Genomic DNA, 13,747 nt, shown 5'->3' with positions numbered 1-13,747 from the left:
ACGTCTGTGGTCCACTCACCTTTATGCCATTCACCCATCATCTGTGAAGCAGCAGTGATGAGGAGGAAGGCCTGTGTTGACAATGACTTTAGAGAGATGACTAGGACTCTCCCTGCTCTTAGTCTTGGAGACAAAGTCAACCCAGCTTTTCTAAGTTACAAGAGAGTCTGGGGAAAGTGCTGTAGTAAAGCAACCGCATGACTACAGGAGGAGGGGATGTGCTGGTGGGTGTTGTGAAGCACCTGTGAGTTTGGAGGGTCAGAATCATAGCTTGTGGGCATGAGTATCCCTTCACCTCAGCCGAGTTCTGTGAACACAGGGCTGAAAAAAAGGAGAAACTCAATTTTGTTTCATGAGAACAAATGGGTGTGGGTAGAGCTATCATCCCCTCAGCTAAACATTAAAGCACCACAGACATTAAGGGGACACCTATTACAAGCCAGACCCTGCACTGACATGAGGAAGCAAAGATAAAGAAGGCATCATCTTGCCCCCGAGGAGCTTGCAGACCACTGAAGGAGACGGATGGGTAAACAAATAGCTAATACTATCAGCACACTGAGATGCACCAAGTGTTACAGAGTGTTAGCAGGATTTGGAGGGGAACTCTCCTGGGGCAACCAGGGAAGGCAGAGTCACTGATAAAGGATCAGCTGGTGCTGATGTTGGTAGAAAAGTAGGGATGGGCCAAGGAAAGGATGCTTTGGACTTCAGCTGCCTCATGCAGAGTTGGCATCCTTGGGAGGAATTCGTGGTAGTGTTAATCCTGGACCATACTCCAGAAGGTTCACACAGGTGTCTGGAATGAGAAGTTGCCTCTGTCCCCAGGTCACTGCGTGAAGAGGCCAGGCTTAGGCATTCTCTGGCTCCTGGCTGTGGTATGGCCTTAGCAAGTGGTTGTCTGGGAGGAGTAGGACGGGGAGACTGGGGGACTTGAAAGTTGAATTCAAGGCTTCTGACTTCTGAAACCTAGACTTAGAGTCAAAAAAACCAATGGAATCCTGGCTCTGAGCCATGTAACTTTTAGCTAGTTCCTTTGTTTTCTCATCTATAAAATGGGACAATCCATAGATACTTTGGGGAACATTTGCAAGGATTGTCCAAGCTGGATCCATGAAATGGCTCAGCAGAGGGCTGAGGATGTAGTAAGTGCCCAGTTCCCAGTTTTCCTTGACACGGAATTGAGTCAATGAGCGAGTACTGGCAGAGCTGGTAACATCAACATTAAATTTCAAAAATGGACTTAGCAGATTTAAGTGTTTTCTGAATCCAAAGCAATTCTCTTTAATGCACTAAATTTCTACTCCACCATTTGTTTCATTTAAGGTGCAAAATGAAAGCCTTATGGTTTTTTCTTTAAAAATCTAGCAATTTCAGTTGTGCTACCCTTACATATGGCTGTTGTTTTCACCATTTACCTGAAAGAATTAAGCAGGGTTTGGAATAATTCCATGAGCCTAAGGATCAAACTGTAGCCCCGTGGTTTGATCCTAGGGACAGAATGGTATGAGGGATAAGAATCATCTGCTCGATCTCATGAGAGGAGGAGAAGGGTGCCTCCAGCACAGTAGCTGTGTAACCTCGGGCAGCTCACTCAGTTTCTCTGCACCTCAGTTTCTTCATATGCAAGAAAAAAAAAAAAGGCTATAATAATAACCCCAACCTCACGAGGAATTAATGCTCAAAAGTGCTTAATTGGGTCAGTGTGTGTAGTGACCTCAGCACAGTGCCTGGCACATAGTTAGTACTCAGTAAGTGGAAGCTGTTGTCACTGTGATTGTGTCTAGTCAGGTACGTGAGCCTTTTCAATACCTTTCCTCTTCACCTTTGCCTCCAAGGTGCATCCACTCAGAACTCCAACACTGTGGAGCCGGAGAAGCAGGTGGACAACACCGTGAAGATGGCCGGCGTGATCGCCGGCCTCCTCATGTTCACCATCATCCTCCTGGGCGTGATGCTCACCATCAAGAGGAGGTGAGTGTGGCTTGCTGCCCTGCAGACTCTGCCAACCCCAAGCGGCCCCAGCACCACCGTATGGCCAAGTCCTTTCTCTGCTGACCACTTCCGAGCAGGGACCTTCTGGAACAACTGTTGAGGTCCTGAAATGTGGGGCCAGTTGTGGTTCATCGTGTTGGTGTCCGAAGGGTGTGTGCTGCCTGTGTGGCAAGCAGCCTCAGGATGGCCAGTGTCTTGCGGGGCAGCTGTTCCTTGGTGTACGATGCTCCTCAGAGATAGCTGCTCTGTTGCGATTGGTCACATCCTCAGGATTCCGGGGGAGCCACAGGGACGCAGATGAGCCTACAAAGACAGACGCAGGAAAGCAGTGCTTCATTCCTTTCACCTTCATCCATTCCCTTTTTGTCTTTGGTCAAGGAACAGTGTCCCTCTGCATCAAAGGGTAGAGCCTCCGATGGTGTGACAGCCCTCAGGGAAGTCTCTTTCCTACTCCAGGGCCCAAAAAACCTTCCCTGCTGGATTGCTGGTGCTTGTCACCTCTCAGCAGGGTATCCTCCTGCCACCTCTGGTCAAGGCACAGTTATCTCGTATTGCACATGTTGCTCACGAAAGCCAGGATCCAGGTTCCTTCCTGATCCCCCAAATTCATTATGCTGACATCTTGTGTTTATCAGGCATTCACAGGGCTTGAGGACCAGCCAGGGAGTTGCAGAGAGGAAAGGGAAGTATGTATCAGGGAAGGTGGGTGAGTATCAGCTCTCACTGTCCCTGGGGTGCAGGGCTGGTTCTTCTAAATAGGGGGTCCTCCCACCTTCACACATTAGCCACTGTGTCCCCATGCCTGCTGCCCATCTCAGTTTCAATGCCAGGATTCCAATCTTGGTCTCCACCCTCCCACTCCCCAATCTGCCAAAGCAAACAAAACACTTATCTACATTATAATGACATGTGCGGCAACCTGCCCTGCCCCCAGTTTAAAAAGTTATATTTATATCCTTCAACAAACTATTTCACTCCTCAGCCTGAAGCTCTGGGTTTGATTACTCAAGAGTTCAAGACAAGCCCAGAAATGAGGACTGGGGATGTGCTGCCATCCCTGGGAGAAAACCAGCTCATGAAACTTGTTCCACCCAGAACAAAGGGACAGAATGCCCCAAAGACAAATTCCAGCTTCTACTCTAAGGAGTCCCATAAACAGAAATGCACAAAGTAAAAAAAATAAAGACTGTGTCCTTATTTCCAGCCATTGATTTCCAGTCTGCTAGTAACCAGCCTTCTTTTAGCCATTCTTGCCCGAAAATGTCTCTGTATGTCACATGGTTCCATTCTGAGTCAGCCAGGACTTGCTTTGATCAGGACATCTTATTGGTAGGGCCTGTTCTTTCTTTTCTTCTAAATATTTATTTATTTAGCTGGCTGCTCTGTAGCTCAGAGTAAAGAATCTGCCAGCAATGCAGGAGACTGGTTTAATCCCTGGGTTGGAAAGATCCCCTGGAGAAGGGAATGGCACCCCACTCCAATATTCTTGCCTGGAGAATCCCATGGACAGAGGAGCCTGGCAGGCTGCAGTCCATGGGGTCGCACAGAGTTCAGACACGACTGAGTGACTAACACTATGACTACTACCCAGTCTTAGAAGGATATTTTAGTTACAGATTGTGGGATCAAGTTCCTTGACCAGGAATTGAACCCGAGCCCCCAGCAAGGGGAGCACAGAGTCTTAGCCACTGGACCACCAGGGAAGTCCCAGGATCTGTTCTTTCTTGACATGTCTGTTCTATAGGATCATTCCTTTCCTCAGGCTCCCAGCAGAATGACAGAAGAATTAAGATTCTCATCCAGCTACTGATTTTCTGATTGGAGAGGCAAGGGAGAAGCAAGGTCCATGCTAATACTGGGGGTCAGGAGCCCCCAGAGTCGTCATCATCTGTGAAGCCAGGCTATGTGTTATGTCTCAGTGGCAAGCCAGCTGCTATTGGATGAGGTCAAATGTGAGGTCTGATTTCTCTGGGAGGTAGAGAGCACGTTGCATGTATAAGATCCTCGATGCATTCTTAGAGTCTCAGATGTTTTAAAGACAGAGGTGAGTGTGAGAGAGTCTCTTTGAAAAAAGTAACTCATTTAATAGAATTGCATTCCTCTTTGATAGACCCCGGAGGTTCTTATTCTTTGCCACTGATTTGTAAGTCAAATATGCTCTTCCAATTTTGCTCTTTCTAAAGCCTGGCTTAACCCACGTCACCATCGTCTGTGAGCTTGTGAAGAAATTTCACTTCCCTCTCAACAGCTATTTCTGAAATGTGTGACTTTCCGGGAGGGAGGGAGGGGCTTTCTGGTTTCAGGATGAGAGCAGGAATAAAGTGAGCCCTTTGTGTGGTTTTATCCTTTTCTGAGTATCTTCATCAGCTGTCAGTTCTATCAAAACCATCAATCAGTCCCAATCAACAGGCATTACCTGATCACCATTTCTTCCCAAGAGGCAAATCTCAGATGTTGTGGCAGTGAGCCAGGGGGTGGGTGGGGCTGCCGATCAGCGTTTGCATATACAGCATCTTTTGGAAAAAATAAGACATTTTCTGGCCTAGTTGATGGTCATATTTTACAAATGGGTATAGGGAATGGAAAAGGGAGGAGTGAAGAGGGGAAAGAGGGAGAAAAAGAGAGACATAAGCCTGCTATGTTTAACTCTTTCTACTAACCCCTTGCCCCACAGGACAGTGAAGAGCTTGAGGGGCTCCTTTCCCTCTTCTGACCCCAACCCCATATGTGAATATGGGGAAAACCTCATCGGTCAGTTGAGTCTGTCCCTAACTTACTTAGGGCTCACCAGAATGCTGTCCGTGTGTGTTGTGTGCTCAGTTGCCCAGTCATGTCCGACTCTTGGCAGCCCACCAGGCTCCTCTGTCCACGGGATTCTCTAGGAAAGAGTACTGGAGTGGCTTGTCATTTCCTCCTCCAGGGGATCTTCCCAACCTAGGGATCAAACCCATGTCTCCTGTGTCTCCTGCGTTGGCAGGCAGATTCTTTACCACTGTACCACCTGGGAATGCTGTCCACAGCCACCTAAAGGGAATAGATAATTAAAGGAAAAGAAACCCCCAAATAATAGGTAAACCATCACAAATCAGAGTCCTAGGGTCAGCATCTCTTCAGTGTCCCTTCGTGACCTTGAGTTAGTTTCTGCTTCCAGGAGCTCTCAGAAGTTGAATGCCTGCCACACTTCCTGGACTGGCTTGAGCTGGGTCTTCACTGTAACCTCCATGGACATGGGCCTGGTGGCTCCGTTTCCTCCAATCCCAGTGGATTCAGCTGACTCAAGGTCTTCCCCAGAGCTGCAGCCAAGTGTTTCCAATCCACTTAAGATGCTCCTCGTTTTCCCCTGCAGGCCCTGGGGCTTACCTGTCACTGTCCACAGAGAGTCTTTCTCTCATATTAGGTGTTGTGTGTGTGCTGTGCTGAACTAGAAAGGGCTAAAGGCGCAGATGACCAAGGAAAGGGCTTAGTGAAGTCAATTTACATTTAGAAGACTGGGCAAAGAGAAGGGAAGAGAGAGAGATCGGCATATCCTGAGGAGTGTGGTGTTGTTGTTTGGTTTTTTTGTCATGGCTGGAGGGCGTATGGAAAGAAGCAAGGTTGCAGAAGGGGATGTGAGATGTTGATGATCCATTTAAACAGAATTCCCTTCGAGTTTGAAAAAGGCAAATTCAACTTTGGACTTCTTTTAATAGTACCTTTGGATGATGCAGAATCAGGGCTGCATATGTTTGGAGGGTTGCATGAGCATTATAAGATGGAACTTGGAGCCCCTTCTGACAGTTAACAACCCGTGTGGTTCTAGCCAAGCTCATTGCAAAACAGCCATTCTTAGGCTGTCACTGTATAATGTCTCCATCTTTTTCTCCTGGCTTGTCTGTCACATCTAGACCTCAGAAACAGTCTAGAATGGATTCATGCATGCCATCATGTAGTAAAACACACTTCCTCTTCATGAGTGCCCTGTTGAGTCCTGAAATGAAGAAAAACTGTCATCTCTGCAGTCCTGGTCATCTTCTTCCCTGACCTCCTTCTTTCGAATTCCTTCCTTCCTGGACATCCTCTCTCAAAGGAATGGGCGGCCAAGGAGTTGCTAGACCACCTCTCTGGTCCCTTGGCTTAATGTTACAGAGCCCTGGGCGCCTTCAGTGTAAACTGAGGTGGAAAGCTCCAGCCTTAGTGCCTTAACCCAGGGCTCCCCAACCTCTGGACTATGGACCTGTCAGATCAGCAGCAGCATCAGTTTAGAAATAAAGTGTACAATATATGTAATTCACTTAAGTCATCCCCAGACCATCCCCATACCTTCTTGGAGCATGGAAAAATGTCTTCTACAACACCAGACCCTGATGCTAAAAAGGTTAGGGACCACCACATTAATAAGTGTATCTTGATGGTTGAAGGTGTTTATTAGCCACTCACATAAGGAAAGTTTGATGTTGAAATGTTTGTTTGCAGGATATGGACATGTTGCATATGCCTACACGCTTCCTATCATCGTTTATTCCTTGGGATACACTTCCTAAAGTTTGAGTGTGGTCCTCCAAGGCTTAAGGCATAGTGATACCCTTCTGACTGGGGAAACACGGAGCCAGGTTAAGCAGGATAACTTGGTAGATCTGTACCTCAAGACTTTGTGTATTCTACATAAACCTCTCCATCCCTTCTTACTTTTCAAATGGAAACTAGGCAAATTTTAGGCAGATAGTTTCAAAATCCTTCACCACACACAGTTCCATCCTCTCCCATCTCCTCGTCTCCTCTCTCTGCCCAGCTCTTCCTGGTCCAGCCTAAACTTACTGCCAGTCATACTTTGCCTGTCCAGACAGTACCTTTCGCACGAATGCATTTGGAGTGCCTTGAGTTTGAGGTATGAGAGTCTGCTTTGAGATAAACGTGCATCTCTTGCTGTACCTTGATTCTCCGTGTCTGCCCTCCAGTATTCTTGCCTGGACAATTCCATGGACAGAGGAGCCTGGCAGACTACAGTCCATGGAGTCGAAAAGAGTCAGCCATGACTGAGCAGCTAACACTTTTGCCTCCCAGTAGCTCCCAGTCTAAGGGGTATAGACATCTTGTTAGCTGTGTCCTGGGATACAGAAAAACTGGGTCTGAATCTCTACAGCCCCATGCATCTGCTGCTAACCTTGGAGAAGCAGTGTTTCAAAGCTCAGCCTTTGCTTTCCCATCTGTGAGATGCAGCCAATTTCATGTAGCTCCTCTAAGGATCAAATGAGCTAATGGTTGGAACAGGCTTTACTTCCTGTACCTTCTAACAGGACTATAGTGCATGATATCAACAGGGATATTCATCTCACACATGACCATCAAGTGCACCAAGTCAGCTCCAACCCCGTCGCCAGTATGCAGAAGGCAGTGCTGCCATCAACACACACACTCTGAACCTAACTGATTTGTTTCCCATTTGAACTTCTGCACCTGCTGCCATACCCTGATTTTAATTCAACAACTAATCATAGAAGATAGGACTCTGTTCTTTGAAAAGAGGAAACTGAGGTTCCTATCTTCTATGATTATTTGTTGAATTAAAATCAGGGTATGGGCAAAGTTGAAATACAAACCCAGGCTCTATGACTCCAGGCCCCTTGTTGTTAATTTCTGTCCTAGCAGTGCATGAAGACTGGTAGAAAAGTGAATCCTGGAATGGGACAGAGGTGACCCAGACTCATATCATTTCCTCCTGTTCTCTGCCTTGGTGCACGCTGTTTCCCTGAATCAGATGTCCAGACATTTCTCTTCACCAGCAAGGCTCCTGTTACTCTCTCTGAGCCCCAAGTTCTTCTGAGTATAATTCCTTCAAGTATTACCTTCTGTAAGCAGTATTCCTACAAGCACCCATCCCAAGAAGATCCAGTGGTCCCCCAGCTCCATGCAGCCATTGTGTCAGATGCATAGACCTCCAGTTGGGCATTTATCACACAACACGCTGGTTGCAGTTTTGTGGACTGAACTGGCCTGGGACAGCGGGCCTTCTGCTTTGGTCCTCTCTCACCAGAGCTCCACGGCCCTGTCTCATCTGCTCCTAGATATCTACCCTCAGAGTGTTTATGGTCAAAGCTAAAATCATCAGCTCCCCACCAACCTGTTCCCAATCGTGTGTCCCCATCTTAGTGACAGGTGCACCCCGTCCCTCAGCCAGACCAATGGGATTCCATCACCCCAGTACTGCTGACCTTGCATCTTTACTTTCTCTTGGTCACATCATCTCCTCTCCCCCTCCCCACTGCGTCCTCCCTGGTAGACGCCTGTATGGCTTTGCTGTAGGCGTCTCCTCCCCACCCTCCTCCTCTCTCTCTGATTCTGGCCCCACCCCTCCAACCCATCCTCCACTCTGTAGCCTAGGTGATGTTTCAGAAATGAAACCTGTACTCCCAAACCTGCATTCTAAAATCCTTCATTGGCTTCTCCTCCCCAGTGTCAGTGGTTCATGGGGAGCAAATGAGGAATGATGCACATGCTTGTTAGGTCATCCAGAGAGCTGTGAAGCTCTGCTGCCCCCTTGCTCACAGTGACTCTGGCAGACTTGCTAGAGTCTCACCCCACTCCGGTGCCTTAGCTGGCGAAGTTTCCTCCTCTTTCGATGCCTGTGTGTTCCTCAGTTCCATCTGGCTAGATCCTGCCCATGTTTAAGGTCTAATGTGAAAGACACCTTCTCCAGTAAACCCTTTTGCCCTTCAGTCTAGACACAGTCTCTTCACCGTCTGGGGTTCTCTCTGTGAGGATCCCTGTCATGTTCTGCCTTACACTTGTCGTTTGTATTCACAGCTTTTCTTCTTCAATGGACCATCGGCTGCCTGTTCTTATTCATCCTTGTCACAAATGTGCCTTGCAGATACTGGGGATTCCCTAAAAACATGTTGAATCCCAGTGAAATGAGAACAGATGGAGTCCACGATTGCATTCCATCTCTCGGGCAAGAAAGCTTCACTCTGATTACAGACCCAGATATCAACATTGAGCATCAAGGGTAAACCCAGCCCTGTGGTGGGAGGTGTTAAGGCTGGGAGGACAGCATGTGAAAGATGTACCATGATCTGAGATTCAGGGAACACCTATGTATCCAGGAAAAAAAAAAAAAAAAGACAGGCAAAAGGGAAAGATCACTACCGGGTCAGCCAAAGAGGCAGGGTCACCGTTAGGTTGGACTTTGCTACAGGTGACAAAAGTGAAGCGTGTAGAGTCTAAGGAAATTGCCCCAAATCACATAACTAATAAGCAGCAGAGCTGGGTCTGAAACTTGGCCAATCTGGTAACAGATTCTACCCTCTTAGCACCACCTAACCTGGGTAACATGTAAAACAGGATTTGCTGATAACACTGAACTGCATGACATCAGTTTGAATGGTTTGTCAAGATGGGAAAGCAGCCCCAAATAAACTTTTTATCTTGTTTTGTCCACCCTATTCTAAAGTGCACCACACCCTGGGAAGTTAGTCCTTCTTCTGTTTGCACTCACTTGGGTAGCCATTCAAGCTAGAACCTCAAAAAGCAAAAGCATCAGTTGCTCAGTCGTGTCCAACTCTTTGCAGACCCCATGGACTGTAGCCCTCCAGGCTCCTGTGTCCATCGGATTCTCCAGGCAAGAATACTGGAGTGGGTTTCCTTCTTCAGGGGATCTTCCCAACCCAGGGATTGAACCCGGGTCTTCTGCCTTACAGGTGGATTCTTTATCATCTGAGCCACCAACCTTGGAAGTCTTAAAATGCTCACATTTAATCACCTATTGCTTTTGTGTTTTAGCCACTTTTCACATTCACCTCTTCTCCTTCCTCAGGGCGATTTCAAGATCTGCCCCCAATATCTCTTGCTTTGACTCTTAGAGCAGCTTTCATGACCCCAGTCCCTCTCTCCTCCAACTGTTTTCTCAGACTCCTGCCAGAATTGTCCATCTAGAAAAATATTTGGCCACTTGGTCCTTTGGGTTCTCCCTGTGACCTGTGGTGTTGAGGGCAAGTTCTTTGGGAACTAGGCCCTGCAACATCTTTTTTTTTTCCCCCAAACTTTAAGCTTTTTGTTTTGTATTTGAGTATAGCCGATTTACAAAGTTGTGATAGTTTCAGGCTAACAACAAAAGAACTCAGTCATACATAGACAGCCTTTCTCCCCCAAACCCGCCCCACCCCGTGCTCCCATCCAGGCTGGCACATAACATTGAGTAGACTTCCATGTGCTGTACAGTAGGTCCTTTTCGTTTATTCGTTTTGAATATACATGCCGACATCTTGACGTTTCCACCTTGATAACCAACCACCCACCCATTCTGTAGACACGTATTCAGCAGCCTGGAAGTACCCTCCCTCCTACTCCATCTGGGTATTCCTTGACTTTACAACTGAAGAATCACAGACTTTAGGCCAAATTACCTGTCCTCTCTCTACCCGTTACCCCCAAATATGGTCCCACAGCTCCTTGTGTTACTGCCTCATACCATGTATCACTCCAGACGATAATAGCATAGTGCTTGTTAAAAAGGCTCTCAGAGTTAGATTTCTTAGATTCTGATCCTCGTCATGTTGCTTGGTGTTGGTGGTAGTGGTAGTTTATTCGCTAAGTCATATGTGACTCTTGTGACCCAAGGACTGTGGCCTGCCAGGCTCTGCTGTCCATGGAATTTTCCAGGCAAGAATACTGGAATGGATTGCCATTTCCATATGTAAACTTAACCTCTCTGAGCTTCACTTTCCTCACCTGTACAATAGAGATAATAATACTTCTAATGAGGATTAAATAAAGTAGTTCACATAAGATACTGAGAAAAACATCTCTTTCTGCTTTATTGACTATGCCAAAGCCTTTGACTGTGTGGATTACAATAAACTATGGAAAATTCTGAAAGAGATGGGAATACCAGACCACCTAACCGGCCTCTTGAGAAATCTGTATGCAGGTCAGGAAGCAACAGTTAGAACTGGACATGGAACAACAGACTGGTTCCAAATAGGAAAAGGAGTACATCAAGGCTGTATATTGTCACCCTGCTTATTTAACTTCTATGCAGAGTACATCATGAGAACCGCTGGGCTGGAAGAAGCACAAGCTGGAATCAAGATTTCCGGGAGAAATATCAATAACCTCAGATGACACCACCCTTATGGCAGAAAGTGAAGAGGGACTAAAAAGCCTCTTGATGAAAGTGAAAGAGGAGAGTGAAAAAGTTGGCTTAAAGGTCAACATTCAGAAAACAAAGATCATGGCATCTGGTCCTATCACTTCATGGGAAATAGATGGTGAAACAGTAGAAACAGTGTCAGACTTTATTTTGGGGGGCTCCAAAATCACTGCAGATGGTGACTGCAGCCATGAAATTAAAAGACGCTTACACCTTGGAAGAAAAGTTATGACCAACCTAGATAGTATATTCAAAAGCAGAGACATTACTTTGCCAACTAAGGTCCGTCTAGTCAAGGCTATGGTTTTTCCTGTGGTCATGTATGGATGTGAGAGCTGGACTGTGAAGAAGGCTGAGCGCGAAAGAATTGATGCATTTGAACTGTGGTGTTGGAGAAGACTCTTGAGAGTCCCTTGGACTATAAGGAGGTCCCACCAGTCCATTCTGAAGGAGATCAACCCTGGGATTTCTTTGGAAGGAATGATGCTAAAGCTGAAACTCCAGTACTTTGGCCACCTCATGCGAAGACTTGACTCATTGGAAAAGACTCTGATGCTGGGCGGGTTTGGGGGCAGGAGGAGAAGGGGACGACCCAGGATGAGATGGCTGGATGGCATCACGGACTTGATGGTCATCAGTCTGAGTGAACTCCGGGAGTTGGTGATGGACAGGGAAGCCTGGCGTGCTGCCATTCATGGGGTTGCAAAGAGTCGGACACAACTGAGCGACTGAACTGAACTGAAGGTACTGAGAACAGAACCTGCCACATAAGTGAGCTCCTACTATTTAAGTGGCAGCTATTAATTATCATCTAAATTGTATTTCTTGCCTGACTCTCCCATCAGACATACTGGCTGGATTAAGATGGCATTTGTCTTTCTATCTGGTAGTTGGCGGAGACAGTCATTTAATAGGCCCTTAAAAAGTTTTAGCTGAATTACTGGTGGAAAGATGGATGAGTGGATGATGGATGGATTGTTGGATGAATGAGTAGGTGAGTACATGGATGAACATATGAGTGTGTGGAGTTATGATCTAAATGGATAAGTAGATGTACAGATTTTTAAGGCGGTGGATAGATGGGTGGAAGGATGGGTGGATGGAGGCAGATGGATGGATGGATGGAAGAGTGAATGGGTGGGTTTAAGAAATGAATGGACAGGTAGATGGTTAAATGGATGGTTAAGTAGACAACTTAGTCTTGTTTAAATAGTATGAAACAAGGGGAAGCTATGCCTCAAGTCATTCTTGTTAGCCAGCTGAAAAGATTCTGCAGTATGTGATTTATAAAGTTTGGGGTTTTTTTCTAAGCACAGCTGTCTTCCTGCTCAGAATCTTTGGTCGCAGGCAATCTGTTACTTGCAATATCACTGTATCCTTGTAAATTTAGACCTTCAGTAAATCTTTTTCAAGCCTGAGAGAAAGGACACATGTATACTCTGTTTTGATCACAGAGTAAAGAACTATAATCCTTGCCCTGGAAGACCCTGCAATTGAATTTGGAAAACAAATTCAATTAATAGACGCTTGCCAGTTTCTATCATTCTGGGGTTGCCTTGAAGCTTGGTCAGGGATCGCAGTGGCTTTTGGTGACATCCAGGATAACTCAGCCACTTGGAAGAGGTGAATCAAAGGGGGAGGAAGCATGTTGTTATGAGGAGGTGGCCAGGCAGAGGGGAATCCTAAAGGTTGAGAGCAGACCACCAGAGGTCGTGAATGTTGAGACCCAAGAGTGCAGCTTGGAGCTGCTGGCAGTGAAGAAATCCTGGCTCAGGATGGAGGCTGTGCAGCTGGTCCCAAAATACACAAAATATTAGATCTAGTGAGGGGTAACCTCATAGCATGCAAATGAACAGAACTGAGATCAGAACACTGGCCTCTCCATTCTCAGTCCAGTGTTCTTGACAATATAGAGAACAGAGACGTCTGTGAGTCTTTATCAAATGGAGCCTGAACTTTCTGCCCCTGAGGAATCATATTCCCAGGCTCTGGTCCACAGAGCCCCCAGTGAAGAAGAATGCCAGCCTGTATTATGTGGGCTTCCCAGGTGGCACCATTGGTAAAGAACCCGCCTGCCAGTTCAGGAGACACAATAGACTTGGGTTCAGTCCCTAGGTTGGAAAGATCCCCTGGAGGAGGAAATGGCAACCCACTCTAGTATTCTTGCCTAGAGGATCCCATGGACAGAGAATCCGCACAGGCTACTGTCCATGGGGTCGCAAAGAATCAGAAACGACTTAAGTGACTTAGCACAACACAGCACATGGTTGGTAGAGGGGATTGGATGACTTGTGTGGGCTGTTCTAGATCCCACCCATCGTTGGAAGTTTTTCACCCCTTTCTCCCATCTGGGGCCACTGTTCATTTGGCCAAAGATATTGAAGTTTTATGAGTGACCAGATTTGCTGGCTGTGGTTTACCCACTTCAGCCTCCCAAGGAGGCTCAGAGCTTCCCTTCTGCCAAGGTGTCTTGGCATTCAGATGTCACTTTCCTTCTGGACCTATAGAATTTGGCTCTCCTGATAAATGAGAGAAAGCCTAGGGGTGGGCTTACCTTGGGGGCTTTGGCCAGTTCCTACTTAAGAGGGGGAAACTTGGGGCTCTGAGGTCATGTTCCCACCCTGTGGA

The 13,747-nt window shown here is 46.8% G+C and overlaps 1 protein-coding gene across 1 annotated transcript in view; it reads left to right on the top strand.

Annotated features, from left to right (window-relative positions):
* Positions 1-13,747, top strand: part of PTPRT (protein tyrosine phosphatase receptor type T) — an 815,678-nt gene that overhangs the window by 644,634 nt on the left and 157,297 nt on the right. Inside the window, exon 14 of the mRNA XM_068986822.1 lies at positions 1,839-1,974. Within this exon, the coding sequence (XP_068842923.1) occupies positions 1,839-1,974 (136 nt within the window). The remainder of the gene's footprint in view (positions 1-1,838; positions 1,975-13,747) is intronic.

The sequence above is a fragment of the Capricornis sumatraensis genome, chromosome 15, assembly GCF_032405125.1.
Source record: "Capricornis sumatraensis isolate serow.1 chromosome 15, serow.2, whole genome shotgun sequence".
Lineage (NCBI taxonomy): Eukaryota > Metazoa > Chordata > Mammalia > Artiodactyla > Bovidae > Capricornis > Capricornis sumatraensis.
This window is presented reverse-complemented; position numbering and strand designations above follow the sequence as displayed.